This window comes from Sinohyriopsis cumingii, chromosome 3 (genome assembly GCF_028554795.1).
Source record: "Sinohyriopsis cumingii isolate HCF-2022 chromosome 3, ASM2855479v2, whole genome shotgun sequence".
NCBI classification, from domain to species: Eukaryota; Metazoa; Mollusca; class Bivalvia; order Unionida; family Unionidae; genus Sinohyriopsis; species Sinohyriopsis cumingii.
Window position 1 is genome coordinate 68,983,209 of NC_142963.1, and position 23,174 is coordinate 69,006,382.

The 23,174-nt window shown below is 34.7% G+C and overlaps 1 protein-coding gene across 1 annotated transcript in view; it reads right to left on the bottom strand.

Annotated features, from left to right (window-relative positions):
- LOC149803047 (serine/threonine-protein kinase SMG1-like) overlaps nucleotides 1-23,174 on the bottom strand; it is a 257,744-nt gene that overhangs the window by 14,625 nt on the left and 219,945 nt on the right. The window contains exons 59-70 of the mRNA XM_089952603.1: nucleotides 21,393-21,635; nucleotides 18,325-18,442; nucleotides 13,756-13,838; nucleotides 12,615-12,865; nucleotides 11,750-11,918; nucleotides 10,945-11,121; nucleotides 10,052-10,176; nucleotides 8,924-9,002; nucleotides 6,992-7,117; nucleotides 6,731-6,829; nucleotides 3,834-4,018; nucleotides 2,150-2,235 (exon numbers count right to left, since the gene is read on the bottom strand). Of these exons, the coding sequence (XP_089808729.1) occupies nucleotides 2,150-2,235; nucleotides 3,834-4,018; nucleotides 6,731-6,829; nucleotides 6,992-7,117; nucleotides 8,924-9,002; nucleotides 10,052-10,176; nucleotides 10,945-11,121; nucleotides 11,750-11,918; nucleotides 12,615-12,865; nucleotides 13,756-13,838; nucleotides 18,325-18,442; nucleotides 21,393-21,635 (1,741 nt within the window). The remainder of the gene's footprint in view (nucleotides 1-2,149; nucleotides 2,236-3,833; nucleotides 4,019-6,730; nucleotides 6,830-6,991; nucleotides 7,118-8,923; nucleotides 9,003-10,051; nucleotides 10,177-10,944; nucleotides 11,122-11,749; nucleotides 11,919-12,614; nucleotides 12,866-13,755; nucleotides 13,839-18,324; nucleotides 18,443-21,392; nucleotides 21,636-23,174) is intronic.

A 23,174-nucleotide genomic window follows, 5' to 3' on the forward strand; every position in this document is an offset into this window, starting at 1 on the left:
TTAACATTCTCATTCAAGGCAATGATGTATAATAACTTTTTTATTCAACACATCTAACTTCATATGAATGGGGCTGTTCCACTTCATGTACTTTACCTATGCAGATTAGCCAAATGAGCCATCCCACAGCAGTGTTCAAAGGACTTTACATGGCATCATTGTAGTTATTCTCTGCACAAACATACAATCAGTGAAATGTTGGTTGCTTATCTCTGACTGCCTTACCTTTTAACTGACTCCATGATAATCAGCTGTATCAACTGCCCCAAGCTCTAAACAGGACTGTTTACAGTTTATACAGACTCCTAGATATGTACATATATAGTGGTGGTCAGAAAATGTTTGTTTATTTTGCTTTTTTCTCCTTAAGATTACTGAAAACTGTACTTTTTTAAACAAGACTGTGTCAGGGTGGCTGGGTCTGAAAATCGTTGATTTTACCTGACTTGCCATTTTAGGGCAGGTATTCAATTGGTAGACAGTGTTAAATATCACACACATGCACACTAGCATGCATGCATGTGTGTGCACAGACACACACACAGAGTCTTTAAAATCCATTAGACAGAGGATTACAGTCTCAATAAGGTACAGTTGCTGTTCTGAATATTTAAGTAAGTTTGTCTGAAGGTAATGCAAGTGTCATTTGTGCTCAACTCTGAACTCATTACAGACTGAATGATATTGTTGTTCAAACTGTTCCGAAGTCTTTGTTGAATTTTTCTTAGCACAGAAAATGACCTTTCTTCATCTGGATTACTGTGAGCATGAAACACAGAGGTCTCAAAGATCATCTGCAAATGAAAATGGTATACTGTGCTCCACAACAAAACTGCAAAAAGATACTTCAGATCTTGTGATATGATCTGTCAATAATTGTTTAAACATGTTACTTCTGGACTGATTTCTGCATTCATGCAGTGTCCTAGTGCTGGGTGTTGTAATGCTTATGGATGTTATCCACTCCAGAAAAACTTTTGCTGATGTGGTTCCTAAAGTATGTGCAAAGAATAAAATGATCCCCCTCAATGCTGGGCTTCATAAAGTAAAACTTTGTCAGCTTGAGTTCTGAATTTTTGTTTTGCTGGGCTTTGCACACTTTGCAGACAGCTCGTCCTTTCCTGAATTAAAGCGGTATTTAAACAGTTTGCCTTAAAAAATGAATCACATTTGTACACTATTTTGATGATCAAAATGATCATGCTTTGCATTTAATACATGGAGTAAAATCAAAGAAACATTTCCAGTGATCAGGTACTAGCCAATAATCTTTTATAAAGATGGCTTAAACACTATCATTCTAGGCAATGATGTGCAATAATGTTCACCCTTGAACATGCATTTCTCTGATTTACCTAACTATAAACAAATTTGTTTAAAATTATTGGAGCTGTGCTTTTTGGGACACAAATGTGTTGGAGGTTGTGAGCAAAATACACTGTTTTTGTGTTGCACATCATATTATGGCAGGTACCATGTACAAAGAAAAGTGTGTTACCTTCTATTCATATAACTGCCCACAGTGGTGCAGGGATGAAGTTCTTTGTCATGTAAAGAAACTATGTCAAATTAATAATTCACTGATGCCATGGACAGCAGTACTAAATATTTTCTGAAAGGTTATTCACTTCACTTTTGTTGGACTGCTGAAGAATGATGAAGTGCACATTCTAGCCTAACTCAAAAAAATTATTTAGCCTAGAACAGCCCTTACAGAAGAAAACAAATACAGCAGATAACAACTTGTAGAACCTTTGAAGAACACAAAAACACCAACCCAACACTTTTCATGTATTTGCTAACAAACTTAAAAAACCCATCTGCTCAACCATGCAAGATCCTTAACTCCACACAGAATAGGGTTCTGCTCAACCTTAAACTTTACCACCAAAGTAGTTTTCTGTGACCTTCATGCTAGCAGTAAGTTCTCCTCAGTGTGACCCACTTTTCTAGCATAATTATTACTGCTCATGATTGTACTTACAATAGTTTCTGAGAAATGAAGACAAATATGAAATCTCAACACCAGCACTAACAATAACAAGAACAACATCTACAATAACAACAACATTTGCAATTATATATGTGACATATTTATCTCATATTTGTTTTGCAGGAGATAACAAAAGAGACCAAACAGAGTAATTACCTGTAGCAAAGCTGAGTTGGCCAGGTTCATTTAGCTTTTCTTCTGTCTGCAGAGGAGGTGCCATTTCTAGCATAGTGTCATAAATTCTAAAAATAGAAATGTTTGAATTGGTCATTATATATTTTCTAACATAGACCTTTTGGTACGTACCTCATCAGGGGATAAACTAAGTAACATGAACACATCTGTTACAGCAGAAGATGTGGAAAAGGGTCCATTAGTTAAGTATGTATGCTTTGGTCAATTATATTTGTTAAATGAATAAATATATAAATAAATAAAAGAATCTTTTCAATATCAAGATCAAGATAGAGAGAGAAGTATTAGTCCAGAATGTATTCCCAACACTCACCAAGAGTATGACAAATGTATTTTCAATTAATAAAACTATCTTAACACAAGCACTGAAGCTATAATGCAAGCAAATCAACTGGCAAGAATAGAAACATTAGAATTATGTTATAGTGACCAATATCATAGCATAATGGAAACCTTATTTCTTTCATTATATTTTAGTAATCATGTGACCCCATTTAAATTGGTAACTGATTCTGGCAAATAATAGTACAATATAAATGTAACAATGAGAGAACCTGGTGAGTTATCTTTTCATTAGATATTACCATGTAAATTTTGGCTCCTGTTATTTAATTGTACTCCAGTTTTCATCAATTGTTAGTTCACAAAGGTTTTCTTCATTAGTGTGACTTAAAACAAAAGCTGAAAATGACATGCTTCATTTTACAGTTCAGTACATGGAAAGAACTTGACAAATCAAGACAAAAGAATGCAGCTGATTGCTTTCTGAATTATTTCTTCACTCATTATATGGCCAAGTAACTGTGACAACAGTTCTGTAATGTAAGCCTTTTTTTTAAAAAAAAAACGTATTTATTTTTAAAATATTTCAATACGATATTACAGGCCATAAACATGATTTTCTAATTAAGATTAACAGTGCTTCTGTGGGAAACAAATGTGAAACACATGGTCCCAGAGATGTAGATAGACTTGGCATGAATTTAGAATAAGCAAATCTATGGACAGATTCAGGCCTTGTATAAATAAATGATAAATATATCTATTAACAGATTTAATTTCTGTGTGGTAATCATATTTTTTTTAGGACAAATCAAATTGAATTTTTAAAATATCATTTTCAGAACTGTCACTGCAAACCTGAAAACAAACCAAGAGTCACAACTTTATTTAGAATAATCCATGATAATTTGCTTGCTTTTGTCTCTCTAATTAAAGTATTATTTTCCATGCAGGTTGTGCTATCTAAAATATATATATATATATATATATATATATATATATATATATATATATATATATATATATATATACACACACACACAAACACATATATTTTTAACTAAAAAAAGTCATTAATGCAGAGTAAGGGTTGTTTTATAAGTGAGATATAATAAAAATGTAAAATCTGACCTTACCTAATGTGGGGGGTGGGGTGTAGACTTAAAGTAAAAAATTAAAATGAATAAATGCCATGATAAGGACATGTTCTGATAGTTGCCATTTTGTAACACTCTTACCCCCAGATTAATGGAGAATGATATTCCTATCGAGTTATAGGTTTGTCACCCTATGTTGAATTAGCAGCAGAAGTTACATCAGTAACATGACATGAGCTGCCTAATCAAATACATGCTACACTTACTGTGGTATCTGTTCCTTCAGGGCATCAAGAATAGAGTTTGCTTCTAGAATTCCATCTTTGGTGATGTCATCACTGACCACCATCTTTAAAGCAGTGGCAATATTCTCTGAGAAATTCTTGTAGAGATTAAGGTATTCTCTGATGCCATTAGGATTGATCTGCTCACCTCTTTCCTGCTCCTCTTGCTGGAAAGTAAAGTGTCAGTTGTTAATCATGCAGAATAGATATAACCAAAGAAATGCACAGTGAGCCCATGATTAAAACACTGCTGAATTATGTTAGACACTGACCCCAAGGTCGAAAGGCAGAGCAATCCTATCGCAGAACAAACTGTCTTAACTTCATAATGATTCATGCAATATATGAACAAAATCCATCAGGGGGTTTAGGAAATATAATAAAATACACTTTATCAAACACTAATGCAAATTTTTTTATGACTGTCATCTGGAATCCAATATTAAAGTGGCGTGTGTGCATGTTAGCAAATGAATTGTCTCAGTTTCATAATAATTCATTCCAAGCATGAAGAAAATTCATGAAGGAGCTTAGAAAATATAAGCAACAGAAACAAGAGTTATGTGAATGGCATATATGCCCACCACATTTTTAACAGGCCTCTATGTGGATAACTGAAACATTTCTTTCAGTCAGAGTAACCATGACCTTGAATCACTAAAATTTATTGGCTTCTTTCAGTCAGAATAACCTTGACCTTCAAATGCTACAATTTATTGGTTTCTTTCAGTCAGAGCAGCCATGACATTTAAACACTAAAATGTAAACCCTTCTTTCATTCAGAGTAACCATGACCTTGAAACACTAAAATCTACCGGCTTCTTTCAGTAAGAATAACCATGACCTTGAAACACTTCATGCTATTGACTTCTCTCAGTCAAAATAACCATGACCTTGAAACATTTAAATCTATAAAATTTTATCAGTCAAGAGTAACCACGACGTTAGGAACTAAAATCTCTCACTTTCTTTCAGTCAGAGCAACCATAACCTTGAAACACTAAAAACTATTGGCTTCTTTCAGTCAGCATAACCTAGACCTTTGACCTCTTGTTCCCAAAATAGGGTTCTTTCTTATCCCAAGTGCAAGCTGTCCACTATGTTTGGTAAATGTAGATGGAAGAGAACTGGAGTTATTGTGCTGAAACCATTTTCTTCTTTCAGCCAGTGACATTGAATTTTGACCTTTTGACCCTGAAACTGATAGGGTTCTTCCTTGTCCATGGTGTAAGTTATTCACAAAGATTTTAACTGTAGATGGTGGAAGATTCTAGCTATTGTGCAGAAACCACTTTCCTTCTTTCCATCAGAGATGTGTGCGTGCGTGCGTGCGTGCGTGTGTGTGTGTGTGTGTGTGATTTGGATTTTTAACACAGCTTTTAAAAAAATTCAGTCATATTGCTATGATGTCTACAGTGTAGCAGTTTATAGTGATGTCTAGCACCGGGGCATCATGCCGCAGACATGTAGCATGATGTTCCACCCAGTCACATTATCCTGACACCAGGCCAACCAGTCCTAACACTAACCTCTTAATGCTGAACACCAAGCGAGGCAGCTGTTAGTACCATTTTTATAAGTCTTTGGTATGACTCAGCTGAGGAATGAACCCACGACCTCCTGCATCTGAGGCAGATGCTCTAGCCACTAGGCCACTTAAGCGGTCTCCATCAGAGATACCTTGACCTTTGAGCCCTCAAAATTATAGGGATCTTTCTTAGCCAATAGTGTTAGCCAGCCCAAATGTTGAACAACTAGATGATGAACAACTACAGGTTTTGTGTGGAAACAAATGTGGTAATGGAAGGATGTTGTAGCATAATACACTCAAAAGAATGTTGTGACACTATGATGAGTTTTGGTGGGGGTCCAAGGTTGGATGCACAAAATTTAAATAATAAAATTTTCAATATTTTCTGATGAAACTTTATATATGCAGTTCATATCAGAATAATGCATCATATATGAGACAGATTTCTGGAATGACTTCCTGGTCATGTTCTGGGGATGGGGGTGAGTATGCACATGAGTGTGGTATGGAAGAGGGGTTTGGAACATGCAATAAAAAGCAAGGTGATTTGCAACTGCAAGCCATTGGAGTTATTTTGGACATTTTTCCCAGTAAAACAATCAATTAAGAGTACAAAACCCTGAGATATAATTTTCCTTGATAACACTTTTTTTAAAATCCTCTGCACCAATAACTAGAGGACAAAAAAATAAATATGATATTTATGGATTAAGGGTTTAGAAAAATTAGGCATGAAAAATTACAGACAATACAGGATGATATTTAAGTATATATAATATTATAGTATGTTTAAAGACTGTCATCACAATATCATGTTTCATTGGGCAAATAGCCTTTGTATTTGTCATACATTTGTTGCATCCAAACTGGAAGTGTGTCTTAATGTTGCTCTTTTTAGGATAAAAAACAATACAAACATTGATAATTCTGTGCAACAAGTTTTGCATTTAGTTTATGCTTCTTCAGGCACAAAATGTTTTGAAAGACATGGATGACGTCTTTATATTTTAAAATAATAAAAGTTACGTCATTTATGTAGTGTCATAAATGATATGCATCATCATAACAATTTTATATATATGACAGGATCGAAAAGATACACAAGTCTCTAATGAAACCTGAATCTGTAAAATAATAAAAATAGAGACAAACAGTCATACATACAATTATATTTTATAAAGGATATACAGTATATCATTTTTTTAATAAACATTTTATACAATTTTGCTTAATGCCTTGGTTTTAAGGCCAGTAGGATACATGTTGCTCTGATGAAACTAAATCAGGAAAAGAAATTCTTATAATGCATCTATTGGTTTCTAACTCTAGCTAGAAGATCAAGACCTACCTTAGCCAGGGATTTCAATATTGCCCTTACATCTGACATTGACTTATGGTGTGTGGTCAGTAGAGTCTTGATACTCTGCACTTCACTATTAATTTCCTCCTGAAAAATAAAACAGCATTGACAGTAAAATATTGAGTAGAATTAATCAGGCCAGGAATGTATATAACATGTTAAGTAAAAAATGTGAAACTCTATGGCTAGAAATATTAATTACACTCAAGCAAAATGACTGCATACTTTGCAGGATACAATCCAACTTACTTTTGCACTGTCCATTTCTTCCTTAAGGGAGATAACTTTCTTGTCAGTGTCTTTAATCTGAGAGTTGACCTCCTTCAATGCACTTTTGATCCAGGCCAGGTCTGATGTTTGCACTCCTTCCAGAGGCTTAAAAAAATTTAATTCATTTAAATCATCATAATCTTTATAATAAAATCATCATTAAGTTAACTCATTTGCAGCATTCTTAGTAACAGCTGGCAGCCAGCTTATGAGCCATTTACTTGTACAAACAGTGATATTGTAACCATCAACTTTTAAAACAATATAATATGTGTGATATTATGGCAAATTCTTAAGTTAAGCATACTATTTCAAATAATCATGTGAATGCTGCAGATGACTAATGAAGTTGATGAAATTAATGAAAATATTCCAACTAAGCTACTTGGTATCTAGTAGTAACAAAAATCCAGATTTTTTCTAAGGAATCTATCACTTTTTCTGGTAACAAAACATGTCAATTTAAGGGGTTAGGTATTGACAAACTGTACTTGTTAGATGACGTTTTTGTTTCTTTTCACTTAACAATAAGACATAAACCTCTTCACTATTACAAAGTTATATCTGTGTAATACAAACACTCAGACTAACTATAACACAGCTGTAGATAGCTGAAATGATATGTGTTGTAAATTGGTTTTATAGCCAGACACAGGTAAAATATTTGTTAATGAAGACCATGATAAGTTGGGTTTTCTTTTTAGAGTAAGCTTGCTGCAAACAGAACACAAGATAGCACTCTTACATGCTTCAGAAAAATGCTAGCTGTGAATTACTAAATAAGTAATCACACACAGGAAACATTTAAACTGTTAAGTTTCTTTATAACTAGTTGTAAGATATCTGCAGAAGTGTTGAAATAAGTATAAGCATGATGAAGTTTTGCAGAAGTTAATACAGAATAAATTTACTAAAATCATTCTACTGAAACTTTTACAATACAGAACATGTCCTTACCATAGCAAAATTACTGTTACAGTATTTGCCATGTGTAATTCATCACATATTTACTATTTAATCATCACCTGTAATTTTACAATGTAATACTTTAAAGAGGCTATGAAAGTTTGCCCATATGATTTTGTTTTTCCAAAATATGTATATATCAAAAGTTAGGTTTGGATTTTGAATCTGTAAGTAAGACTTTAAAATAAACAAGAAATTAAACAATGCAAAATAAATGGCATAATCCGAGTCATTTTATTCCAAGTGAAGCATTATACTTTTGAGATACTAATAGTTCAAACACTCACATGAAGGTCACAGGAGGGTAATATGATGTGATGTCAAAGTTGTGTAAGAGTTATATGGAATAACCTTGAAGGAAATATGAAATGCCCATGAGGGTTATATGAAATGACCTTGAAGGACGGGGCCCCGAGTGGCCGAGTGGTCTAAAGCGTTCGCCGTTACGGATCACTGCCATCTCACCTCTGTCTGCGCCGGTTCGAGTCTCAGATTCAGCCAATGTAGATATGTGAGAAAGCATGCCAGTAGCTTCTCGTGGGTCGGTGGTTCTTTCTGGGGTTTTCCCGGGTTCTTCCTCCACCATTAATACTGGCCGCCATATATGGCCTATCGTGTGCTGAAAAATGGCGTTAAACCCCACAACAACCAACCAACCAACCTTGAAGGAAATATGAAATGCCCATGAGGGTTATATGAAATGACCTTGAAGGAAATATGAAATGCCCATGAGGGTTATATGAAATGACCCTGGAGCTAATATAAGATCATCGGAAGAGTCAGAAATATTTTGGGAAATACAATGTAACATTAAGCATCATGCATTTGAATTTCAACCAATGACAAATGGCATTCTAAAACAAACAAATAATAAATAATTATATTATATTTCATCACAAGTAATTACAGTGAACATGCTCTTGACGACTCAGCTACAAGTCTTACCATGATATTAACAAGTTCAATCTCCTGATCAGAGACACAGCAGTCTGCAGAGGCTGTCAGCATACAACTTTCATTGCATCTAAAACACATGGAGAAATACAACAATCAATTATATCATTCTCTGGATATATTGCAAACATATATCTCTATTTGTTGACATCTGCAAGCATACTATTAACCAATCTATATAAAATTTGTGGTTCATGCTCAACAAATTATATTTTCTTTTATCTTTTAATAATAATAATAATAATAATAATAATACTAGTAATAGCTACTGCTGTAGTAGTATTTATAATTCTACATTATATAAGTGTAGCTCAATTAGAATGAAAATGCATCTGGTCTCCAATGAAGCCCTCAAAGAATTTTTTTTTTTAATCTATGCATATCTAAAAATAAACATATACAGGAATAGACAGCTGCATGATGATAGACAATATCAACATTAGCTCTTATGGCTAAATTACTTTCTATAACCACCCCTCCCCAAAACAAATAAATAAAACAAACATACAATACAAGAAAGTGGGCCTGGCTAATGCATACCTCTCCATCTATCACTAGCACATAACCAAGACCAAAAATATTGATTGCAGCAGCAGTAATGGCATGAATTACCAAAGGATATTTTAAATTTCCCTTTTACCTATCACAACTGTAATAGATCATCTACCATCTGGCATCAACTATTATGCCATAAGAATTAGGTTCATCTACCATCTGGCATCAACTATTATGCCATAAGAATTAGGTTCATCAACCATCTGGCATCAACTATTATGCCATAAGAATTAGGTTCATCTACCATCTGGCATCAACTATTATGCCATAAGAATTAGGTTCACTGTGGAACCCCATCAGGATTTTAGCCAGATGCAGTTAATGAAATTGATTTTGTGGGGGTTTTGGTTTCATTCAATTTTACTGACACAGCTGTGCATTATATATTTCTTAAATGGAACAAGGTAATTCTTACTCAGATACATGCAATACATACAAACAACACATAAACAATTTGGTGAATCTCAATTTTCCACAATCTGAAAGTTTTAAACATTGTTCTATTAGTACAAAAATGGCTGAGAATTGGAGGGAACACTAAACATGTCAAAGTAAGTAACTTACTGATTGATGAGGGCCAGGAAACTGGTGTCCGAGTTAAGAGCCTCAGGAGTGCGGGTTCTAAGGGCCTCAAGATGAAGAATTCCCTGACACAGGTTGATAATATCTTGGACATGCTTACTATCCTCCTGTTATCAGAGATAAAAGTCATTAGAGGAGATAATAGATAATAAATAATTACTATATTTACCAAATCCGACAGCTTAATGTGACTATCAAGAACTGTTTAGCTATTTAAATAGACCTTTTCTTCTAAATGAAAGACTAAGTTCATTCATTGACACTGGAAATAAAGTGTTAAATTTTCTTGAAGTTGGATACACATTGCATCAAGTTTATGGTTGCATCTCATTCACATTTCGTGTTGATACAATTATTATTGCTTCATAATCTAAAGTTAAGCAGCAAGCCTGAATAACGTTATGCATTTTGTTATTATAAGATTTCTGACTAAGAAAACAAAAACAATAATGGTTTCATAGTCCACTATGTCTAACTTGAAACTTCACCATAATGGCCAAAAATACTTTTAACATGATTTCTTATAGATAATTATATTGTTAATGTCAGAAAGTAATCACTACATCTTGCTATCTGCAAATGCATGTGAGAAAACAAAATATAATTTACTTGTGAAAAACAAACTATAACTATTTCCAAACCACACACTTATCAATATATGATACCCTTCTAAAACCTAATCCCTAATACAAGACTATGGACTAGGGGTCATAACCCAAAATCTATCTCAGATAGTCACCACATGTGCAAACGAAGAACCAAGTTTGGTAAATTTACAGCCTGTCATTTAGATATTGTTACAGATAGGTTGGCAGAGGGCATCACAATATCCACCAGATAAAACACACGGATAATAAAGCCATAAATCCTCTTACCTCAGCAACCTGTTTTCTGATGGTGCTGGCTTCCTCAAAGCTCTGTAAAACCAAGTTAAGTGAAGGGTTGGCTCCAGCAGCCCATCGTAGTCTCTGGATGATGCTGCTCTCTAGCTGAAGGTAGTGTGCCTGACAGGTGGATAAGCCACTCTCTTGGCCACTCAAAGTCTGCATGCACTGTCAAAAAAACTTGAGTATTGTGAATGGTACATTATACCCCTACCTCATGTTTAATAATCATCTATGTATGCTCTCATAGGACATGGTGGACACTGGAGATTATTTATCAACTGGTGTCATGTCGATGATCTTCAACTTTGGTCAAGGTATCCAGCCTTGAACAAACATGTAAAAATCATTATTTTTTCTTATCACTTACTGTGACCATGACATTGACCTTCATACAACCAAATCTAAACATCTGCATGTGTCAAATGATATATGATTCAGATACTGCTTCTCAACAATTACTGTAAACACTTATTTCACTGACTGCATGATAATGCATGCAAATCATGTCATCATACCATAACACACCGTGATATAAATTCTAATATAATTTTTACAAATTTTGTCTGTATATCAGCCACTGCATGACAATTTAATCTGGCACAAAGTGAGTAAAACTTTAGCGCAATATTCTCTCAAAATACATCAGATAGTGACAGAATCTTAACAAAAGAGTGTTCTAGTCAAATAATGTGGGTGAATCAAACTCAAAATTGCTTCTTTGATGTCTAAAATAATTAGTGGGGATAAAAAAAAATCCGTCACTATGCAATTTTTGTCTTACAAGTTTCAGTACCTTTTTAATTTCAGACATGACAGTAGTCCTGTTTGGCATGAGCATCTGGTTATGAGAGTGACCACTGGCTTGGAGGAAGATGTCCTCGTGAACCCACTGTAGACGAGTTAACTGAAGCTGGGTGCGGTGAAGGCTGGTTTTCAGCAGCTCTATGTTCGAGTCCAGACGCCTATAAAAGACAGGTGGGAATTTATTTATTAAATACTTTAATGAATTTATTTATCTAATGCATATTTTAACATTAATGGTCAGAACCCATAAGTTCGATCAAACTACAAACCATAAATTCCTGCCATCATACAATGTACCAGTAGATCTTGACATATGTAGTTTGTAAGGAGTAATCAGTAGAACAAACAATATAGACACTGATCTAACAGAGCATTAAGCAATGGCTGAGTGTCTGTTGCCTAAAATAGGGCCCAACTTGTATGCGAGTATATATGGTAAATGCAGTCCAATAGTCCAAGTAGCATTACTAATTTTGTGGTTTTCAACTTAAAATTTTGTACTTCAAACATTTGGAGAATACAGGGTCTGTCCCCAAAGTCAGGAAACTCAAGTCAAAACATTTGGAGAGTATGGGGTCTGGCCCCATTACCAGGACACTGTTTTTGTGCATTAAACCTGAATCCAAGCTCAGAGACCCAAACGTTTATGAGTTTATAATGAAGTTAAAAGTAAAGACCTTTCAGGAATGTTTTCACCTGAATCCCACTTCTATACATTTAAATGTAGCAGGCAAAGATTTACTCACAGTATCCGATTTTTTTGGGGGGGGGGTTTGAGCTTAAGCTTTTGTTTCCTGCTCAAGAAATCTTGAAAATATAGGGCTTGGTCTGATGAAGTAAAAGTGGCTGCTTACCTGGTGAGATCCAGCCGTCTCCAGACTGCATCTTGAGAGCTGGTAAGTGAACTGGCTTGAGTTAGATGGATGTGCTGAAATTTGCCAATGGACAAGCAACTGTTGACTGCCTTCTTACACAGGTCCTCTATAGGAACCTTGTTCTCTGCACCCACATCCTTTAGATCTATTTCTGCTGTTACATTTAAGCCCATTGTCTTGATACTCACACACAGAATATAGCCCAGGATTTGTGATGGGAAGCCTATCACCTGTGGACATGTTAAATAATCTCATATATAATCCGCTAGACGAGAATCTACAAGTTGAATAATCTCATTTTAAAAGTTTTAAGAGAGACAATTGATGGTGCTTATCTGCAAGACAAGAATCTACAGGGTGAATAATCTCATTTTAAAAGAGACGATATACAGTGTGTATTTTCTAGATTAAAAGTGACATACTGAATAATCTCATCTTAAAAGAGACAATTTATGATACATATCTGCTAGACATTAACCTATAAACTTCCTCTTTTAGTACAGATGCACATGGGTACTTGTTTTAAGACTTGAGTGATCATGTGTGAAAATTATTATGCACCTAATATTCATTCATCTTTACATACATTTGCCCCAAATCAAAGCATTTTGTGCTTATGTACACTCCAAGGCATTCTGAACCCTGGTTACTGGAAGATTTCAATCAAAAGACAGTACATTAAACTCTTGTATATCTTGGATCTATGAATACTACACAAAGAACTGTGGTAACAAAGTTGGTTGAATATCAGCTCTGTAATCTAATGACTAGGGGTTCAATATTTGCCCTGGCATATCCATGGTCAACTGCATCAGTGTTTTTGAAAAAGGCATTTAGCTCCATTTGCTTAACATGATAAAGACAATAATATGTTCAATTACTGTAATATCTAACAAAATCAAAAATACTACAAGTGTATGAAGAAAAAAAATTTGAGTTTAACTGCCAATTCACATGAAACTGTTTCTAAATAAAAAGGCACCAGAAAGATTAGTTAAAAAATTAATGACAAAACATGAGTGAAAATATAAATCAATGATTAAGTGATTAGTTAAAGAATTAATGACAAAACATGAGTGAAAATATAAATCAATGATTAAGTGATTTTAGTTTTGTTTACCTGCTTCCTGACATACTCTGCTATAAACTTCTTAACTGGTCTTGAGAGTTGCTCATCATCAAAACAATTGCCACCATCCAAACCTGGGTGAAATTGATAATCAGTGAGAAATAATAGTCATGTAAAATTTTCCCAAAAAGGGCATAAACATCTGTAGGCCATGACCATAAAGTCAACCACGTAGGCCTGTGATAAAGTTGAAAAGTGAGATTAGAACAGATCAGGATAATTGAAAAATCTGATCAGGAATTATGACTTAAAATCAAGAGGATTTTCACTGATCACATTTTCAGCAAGGAAATGGACCCAAAAATATGACTACTAAACAAATTTCCCTTTTCTATATTAAAGCTATGTATATCATCTCATTACATCAGTCCCTTAACATGTTGCCTTTCATACCATCCTTATACACCTCCCTCGATAACTTGTACACAATGGGGTCCTCAAACATAGACTGCACTATGGGGGGCTATGAGTTACAGAGGGACCTCCAAAAATTGCAAAAAATGTGCTTAGACATCGAGAAAACTGCAGGTGGGGTGGGGTACGGAACTGGGCTGTTTAATGACTGAATTCTCAATTTACAATCATGTCGATAATAATTGTTAATACTTCGCTTTTTCTAATGAAGCTTTCACTATTCTGTATAAATAGCATTCATTTTCATAATGTCCAACATGTGAAAGATCGTTCCAACTGGTTTCAACAACATCTCTGTATTACGTCACTGCTTTTTGTTTTGTTGATAGGTCTGGTTCCCGGAGTGGTACTAAATTATATGCATAGAAGTTGGGAACAAGACAAACTGTTCATACACCACCAAACAAGACTCCTTTTTTTAAAAACTAGCAACATTTATTTTATGAGACAATCGTCTATGTCGAAATTAAAATTTTGTATTGTTCAATTAGTACAATATTGATGTCATGCTTTCACTGGAAGTAATAGTGAAACTTCTTATCTTCCTTGAGGGTATCTCTAAGTGCCAGTTCAGGATTTCTCTGAAACTCGCTTGCCCACAATGGTCTGTATCTGTGAAACCAAGCTCTTATTCATTTCGTTTGGTAGCCTTATTATCATTGATCACAGTTATGAAATAGTCGGTTAATTTAAGGTAGTTTATGTTATATACACAATAACATTAATAAGTGTTCAATTGATCAACTGAAGTGAGTTCACCCAACATATTGACCGGGGTCACTAGATTTTAAGTATGTAGGATTTGAATGCCTTTTAACTTTTCTTTTATTCCACCTCCTTTATTTAATTCAAAAGACATAATAATGGGATAATATTAAGGAGGCCAGCTTTAAATTCAGTGCAACAATACAATAAATACTTACGCAAGTCAGTTATCAAAACACGGTCAGCACTTATTTATTTGCCATTTATATATTAATGTACTGCCTACACTAGGTTTAAGTGGCATTTTCATTATTGGCAGATAACATATGCTAAGATATATAGATAAATTTTAAATACTAAAGCCAAATCAGCCACATTATTTTAAGCCACTGGAGTCCTTTCATAATTATTAATTATCTTTAATCCTTTTTTAAAATTTCTTCTGCTCATGCATAATATAATCTATATCAATTAAGCACTGAAGCAAAATGAACCTTGTCAAAAGAATCCAAGGAAGGGTTAATTCTTTTATGCTGCTTGAGCTCTTTAGTAATCGAACCAAAGTCAATTAAATGTCTTAATCCTTTCCAAATTACAACTGATTACACACAGTACAATCAAATGATTATGCTAGGTTCTTGTTTGTCAAATTAGCAATTAAAGTGTCATGCTTGCTCTGCTCAAGTCAGTTCATAGTCAAGTGATCACAGGATCTTTATCCTAAAAATAATACACTGGAAGCAAAGTGTGAGGGAAAAAAAGAAAAGGTTTCTGTTTAGGATATTTATAGAAAAAAAATGAGTATACTTGGGACTTCAACGAGTGATGGGAGGGACAGGAAACTAGCCTTGGGTAGAATGCCTTCCCATCTGGGAGGTTCACAAGTATGACCTGGTTTTAACTCAGCCAAGAGCAAATAAGATGAAAAGATGAATATATGGAAAACAAGAGTCTTTCAAAGTAAATGATGCTCTACTGTCTGAAAAGAATTTTTAGGAATTCAAGATAAGACCATTTCTTTTTTCAATTACAGTGTTTCAATCATCACTGATATTCTTGGGCAATAAGATTTTTTAATTAGCCATTGTGGAAGCCATACTGCATCTAAAAATGGTATCATTTTCATTTAGGAGGAACTAGAGACCATTAAAAGACTTAGTGAAAACATTATGCTGAATGCATTTCCATTTATAAGTAGTAGCAATAACAAAATTTTCAAGATGGCTGCCACAATGGATGACAGATCAACACCATTTCCATTTGCTACCAACTATATATCTGGTGAAAACTTAATGTTGATGCAACTTCAATTTAGAAGGAGAAGCAATAAGATTTTCAAGATGGTCACTTTGGCAGCCATGAATATCCAATTGGCATAATTTTATTTTAAGACCAACTAGACACCATTAGGAGTCTTCAGGTGAAAACCCCATGCTGATCTGATTTTCAATTCAAGAGGAGTAGTAATAACAAGATGGCAGCTGTTGCAGCCATGTTGGATGTCATATTGGCAACATTTTCATTTAGGACCAACTTGAAATCATAGGATGTCTTTTTGTTAATATGACCATAAATTCATGTGAAGTATCAATAAGATTTTGAAGGTGACCATTGTGGTGACCTTACTGCATATCTAGTTGCATCGATTTCATTTAAACTATATGCCAATATGACCTTATGTTCAGTAAATAATATTCAGTTGTAATAACAAAAAGTCTTCAATATGTGTGCCAGGGCAGCTATGGTGAATATCAAATTGGCGCCAATTTCATTTAGGAATAACTAGACTTCATAAAAAGCTTCAAGTGAAAACTCCATGTTGATATGACCATTCATTCAGGAGAAGTAGCGATAACAAGGTTCTCAATATGGCTGCTGTGGTGGCCATGCTGGATTTTGATGGGAGAATCATTTTATTTCAAACAGACTAGACATCATATTAAGTATTCTGATGAAACTGCACATCAATATGACTTTCTGTTCAGGAGAAGTGATGACAACATTTTCAAGATGGCTGCCATGTTGGCCATATTGGACATGCAGTATTTTAATTCAGGACCAACCAGACATAATATGAAGTCTTCTAGTAAAACCCCACATCCTGCCATGACCATTCATTCAGGATGAGCAGCAATAACAAGATTTCCATCTGATTGAATTTCCAACTGGAACAGAAGATATAATAAGAAGTCTTATGTTGAAAATTTGTGTCAATATGACATTCTGTTCAGAAGGCGAAGAGATAAGATTTTCAAGATGGATGTGTGGCAGCCATATTGCACATCAGATTGGTACCATTTTCAATCAGACCCAACTAGACATCATAAGAAGGTTTTAATGAAACACACATAAAGATATGAACATTCACTCAGGCTGACACAAAATTTTTAAGATGACCACTGTGGGAATCATGCTGTATGTCTAAGCTGCATCATTTCCATTTCAGACCAACTAGACCATGGGATGAATGATTGTGTAAAGTTTTCAGGGCAATCCTCAAAGTAGTTTTGGAGGAGTAGTGATAACAAACATGATAATAAACATAGGATAACAGACAACAGAACACCCTATAAGCTTGTCTGGTCTATGAACAATAAAGCTTATACTTTTATGTTATATGCAGGATACATTCTTGTTGGCTACAAAGAAATATACTGGTCTCAAAATTCAAGTTCTGATCATGGACATTCTACCCTAATACTTCTTAGGCTAGGGAATGATAAGGAACTACTAATATGCATGAAGAACATACTGTAATATTTTATATGCTAGTAGGTGAGTAACATGGACAATGATTCAAATGATGGTATAATATCAAAAAACATCCATTAATTGCAGGCATGAGAATTTTCCAGATGAATCCTAAATTATGTATTCAACAGATCTGGTTTGTTGTTGTTGTTGTTGTGGGGTTTAACGCCATTTTTCAGCATACAATAAGCTATTTCCTTTGCTGCCAATATTAATGGTGGAGGAAGAACCCAGAAAAACCCTGGGAAGAACCACCGATCCAAGAGAAGTTACTGGCAAGCTTTCTCAAGTACCCACATTGGCCGAATCCTAGCCTCGAATGGTTTGTTGTAACTAAAGGAGTAAATTGCAAGAGTTACTTTCCTTTCCACTCTACCATCATTATCTTTGAGAAGCACAAACTGTATTATCTGTAACAATGTTCAGTGGCATAGAAAGTTAAAGTGAGAGCAAACTATCTGCTTTCTCTGTCATTAAGGATGTTTTCTAATTCTGAAAAACTTTTGTCTGGAAATTTTGATACATTCTCATCTCCCTCTACATCAATATCTACACTACTTCAATGAAAGCTATCAAATTAAGACAACAACTATGTCAGATCTTTTAGTCCAGAATTTTGGGCTTAAGAGAATTTTCAGTCCCTCCATCTGAAATTCTGACAAGAAAGTTATGAAAAGCTCATGTACTCACCTTGAATGGCAGCAGCAAACTGTGTGCACATGCGAAAGAAATCCTGCATCAGCTGCAAACGCTTGACAAAAAAGAGACTGGTCAGCAGATTTCTTGTGGTACTTGTGAACGAAGAAAGCTGTAATATGAAAGTAAACATTAAAACTTATTATGTTGCCTTGAACGTTCAAACTCTTTGATATCTGGTTTATTAATACTCGTGATACTGTAGATAAATGAACTATTTACAGATTAAAAAAGTAACAAGTCATTCAAAAGAAACCACCTTTTATAGAAAAAGATGATGATTTGATAATACTTACCTGATCATAAAATGATAGAATTACAGCCAAACTGCATCAACTGTCAATGGTTTGGTCGAGTGTGCTCATATTATAATTGGCTAAGTAATGTCAAAGAAATATATTTTACTCTGAAAACTGGTTTCTTCTTTAAATACATTACCTTACCCTGGAGTTGGTCCTCTTTCCAGTCTCCTAACATACTTGAAACAGCTACAAATTTTGTTTGAGCAACAAGTTAAGGTTAGCATGTAATTAAAGCATGGACATGGTTTAGAGGAAAAAAATTAACTACAGCAAATCCAGCTGAAGTGAGTAATCCATATTATACAAAGGTGTGGAAGGTCTTGGACAAGTAGCATGCTGTGCTGCTAGTACAAGTCCCCCAAGCTCAAACTGTGCCCTTTATGATGAAAAGCCAGTGAGGTATGAACTTGAGAATGCCATCTCTGACCTCCATCCCACAGGTCAGCTTGGGAGTTGTGCAATGATCTTCCAGTGGTTACTGCCCGAACAATGTCAGCTGTGAAGATTATTAAAAGTGCTGGCTAACCAGACTAGAAGTTCATCTCAATTTAGATAATTTGACTTCCAGGTGATCTCTAAGAAAGTCTTCCCTATCCTTAGCATATCTTATGGCTGTAGGATGTTGACCTATAGTGACACAGCCATGTTCAATATGATTCTGTATCAAGCGGGTAATGAAGAAATTTAAGTGTGTCTGAAGCACACTGCATTCCTTGTAGTACTTTAATGGGTAGACTAATCCATGAGAGTACCAGAATTCTATATAGAGGCAATATACTAGACAAAGAGATTCCCTTGTTTGACAATAAACATAAGATCAACTCTGGTGCTGACCTTATGCTATCTGATTCATACAGCAAAGTCCGATCATGATGGAGCACAATTTTTACTAATGTAATGTAAATGGCAAAAAAGTATAATTTGAACATAAAAAGTATAATCTACATATTACATGCCATAATCATGGGAAACTATATGAAAAATATACACTTATTTTTGCTAGTGACTTGAATTTGCAGCTGGTTAAAATTCTTGTCATAAATGAGCAAATTCCATATGGATTAGTACTCAAATAAAAAACGAGAAACTTAATGACAAATTATTTATAAAGACACTTTAATCAGTCTACATGTGTAATTTTCATTGAATGATTGTAAAGTCCACAAATTCAGCAATTAGTATGATGATGGGTTCAATCTGAGCTTCGTGTTACATCTTTTACATTTTTCTTTGTATATATTATTGATTTGTCCATTTTCTGATCTGACATATTTTGTTGTTTAATAAGATCCTTCTCCACTAAATATCAGCATATAAGAAGAAAACAGAACAATAATGGATTTTCATGGCAAGACTGTGGCATACATTTTTATGTGAAGTAAATAGCACAAGGCAGCAAAAATGTCAATTCCTTTGTTATGTTTTTGTAAATGTAAGGTTGCAAACACTGATCCCAATGTTTTTCTCCAAACCCCAATTTCTGTTCCTTTGGCATCCTAATATTCATTCCACTCAAGGTGGCAGATCTGTGTATGGATGGAGAGTCCGACTTGCCAACCCTAACGAGTCTGTCTCAGTAAGGCAGTTAATTTTTTCCCCTTAAGTTTGACCAGTTTTCAGTAAGGTATAACAAAATATCATAAACCGTTATTGTAAAGCTGGAAAATGGAATTAAAAGTTCGATATTCAAAACATGCAGCAAAGATAAACATTATGTTCAACTGAAAAGTTTGTAAAGTACACATAGACTTTATTTACTAGTACAGTTGCACAGGTTCCAAATCCTATGCAGTTTAATGGCATGTTGCTGTCAACTTGACATAATTCTTGGAAATTCATTTTCCATTTCACATGATGATGGCAATCATATCTCCCGCCACCAGTCATACTCAAATTGGCATGTGAATGCCAATAAATGTAATTGTGTCCCAGCCAGCTTTTATTCACAAGAATATGAATATTCCTTTCTATTCTTCTGTGTTGATTATTAATACCTTTCAAGAGGCTTATTTTCTCTTTTGTCTTGAACATGCATCGCTTGCTTTATGCCATTTTTAACAAAAAATTCAATAATCAACAGTTTGATCATGAAGATGCTTCACATGAACAAATAGGTGCAGTTTAAAACATCTGAGATGCTGCTGTAAAGTTAGTCTGGTCCCCTGACCAATTTCACTAATTCTAATATGAAACCTGGATCCAAATCAAACACCGATAAACAAATTTTTCTGATTTTTCAGCAGTGATAATTTTTCTATAGTTTTTGCTTTTATGCCAGAAGTCTGTATTTTAAGGGAATTTTTCGTAAGACTTATGGTAAAATCGTAAGGGTTGGCAGGTCTGGAGAGTCACTGGATTACAGTACTAGGTGGACAATCTAAACAGAAAGGCAAAAGTAGAGAAATGCATTTTGTGAGACAAGGATGTCATTAACATCGATTCTCATAACCTGATTGATGTGTAGGGCAAAGCAGATAGAAACTTCAATCAGAGACACCGACAAGAGTCCGGATTTAAAAAGAAGGCAACTATCTTTACACATCACTGAACTCAGGTTCAGGCATCTGCATGGGCAAGTAATTGCCCATCAAAGGCTGGTGTTTTCCTCTAATTCTCCAGTTTGATCAATTTCATAGAAATAACCTTGGTTGTAGATGTGCATGGTTTAAATTCCTGGATCATGTCATGCTATCAACATAAATTTATAAAATTTAAACCCAATAGACACGTCAAGCACACAAAGTCGATACACGAACCCACCTGCATGGACTTGGCCTCCCGGACTAGGTCCACTTTGCGCCAGGCATCAGGAACTTGGATAAAGTCCATGGAATCCATCAGCTCTGTGAACTCATTCTCCAAGCGTGCGAAAAGTCCATTGAATCCCATCAGTAACATCTGTCCTGGTGTCATATCACTTGAGTCTTGGCTCTGTCCTTCCACCAACTCTGCAAATGCTACCTGCATCTTCCTTACAAGGGACATTATCTCACTATTCTCACCCTGAAGGAAATTAATAAAACTGTCAAACCTTGAAAAACAGTTACCTCTCATAAACACTAACTTTTTATATAAAGCAAGTATCTTCCTTTGTTAATTTCAAATAAATTTCAACCCTGTTCACTGGTCATCTCCCTCATACAACCTATTTTTCCCAATCTCTTATCTGATTTAGAAGGGGTTGTGATGGATTTACATTTTATACTGGCTCGACTTTAAAGGTGTAATCCAAATATGACATCTGCAAAGATAATTTCATGTACCCTGCTTATACTGGGGATCATCACTGGCAAATAATCATTTGTGAGACATAACATCCTGAAAGCTGCATGAATGCATACCACTGAACTATTTTCTCTCTTAATCATGGACAAGAGAATACATACTGATTTGCAAAACTGAATGATATCTGGTACAAATATATTTAATTATAGGATTATATTCTTTTGTTCACATCTTGGAGGCATGGTGGCTCATTGGTTAGCATGTGGACTCATGACCAAAAGAGTGCATATTCAAATCTTACAATTGGATCAGCCTGTGTAACCTTGTATTGTTATCATTTATTCCTCTTTTTTTCCATCAAGAGTGTTAAAGAAAATATATATCCATGAACCAAATGTGTTTGGTTCTACTCAAAGGTTTGAATATTGTATCAGACTAAAATATGGATCCAACAAAATTCCAAATGAGAGAGAGAAAGAGAGAGAGAGAGGCAGGGAAATATCCAACTGCTTGAAAGCACCAGCCATTCACGATATGATATGGTGTAAGGTGCAAAATAATCAAGACTGTATTATATCCAGGTTAACTATATAACAATATCTTGCAAATAAAAATCATTAGTTGAAATACATTCACTGTGACAATCTTTTCACTAGCATGGGTTACAAAAAGTATTATTAAAGCAAGTTATTGCTGTGTATACTATTTACCCTTCAAAGATCAATGCCTGTTTGTGTCAATTATGATTACTGATGGCAAGCAAACCTAAGCTCAATTAGTGAATAAACACAACTGGCAGCGCGCAATAAACTCAATGTTTGAACTTACCGACAGGATATCAAATACAAAGGTTATTTTATTACAATGCAAGCTGACCTTGAAATCTCACTTTGGCATCTTTAAAGGGTGCAATTTTTTTTTAAATACATAAAGTTTGCCAATACAGGGAAACCAACTTTAATCAGTATTCACAGGAATTTTGAAAATAAACTGGAGCATCGGAACAGTTTTTAAGTGACACAATCTAGTGCTTTGTGTATGGACATTGATCACCCAGCATCCCCCAGAAAATTTGGTGGAGAAAATAAAATCATTTGATGAATTCATAAAAGCCAGAAGAGAAGAAGATTTTGATGAAAATATGATCATTAACATGGATGGAAACTTCAGTGTCTTTCAATCTCATTCCTGGATGGACTGTTGATAAGATGGGGGTTAAAAGTGTGGGAATTCACATGACTGGTGCAGATAAAAAAAATAACTTCAGTGCATGTAGTTTCTGCTTTAGGAGATGTGGTGCCTCCAATGATAATTTTT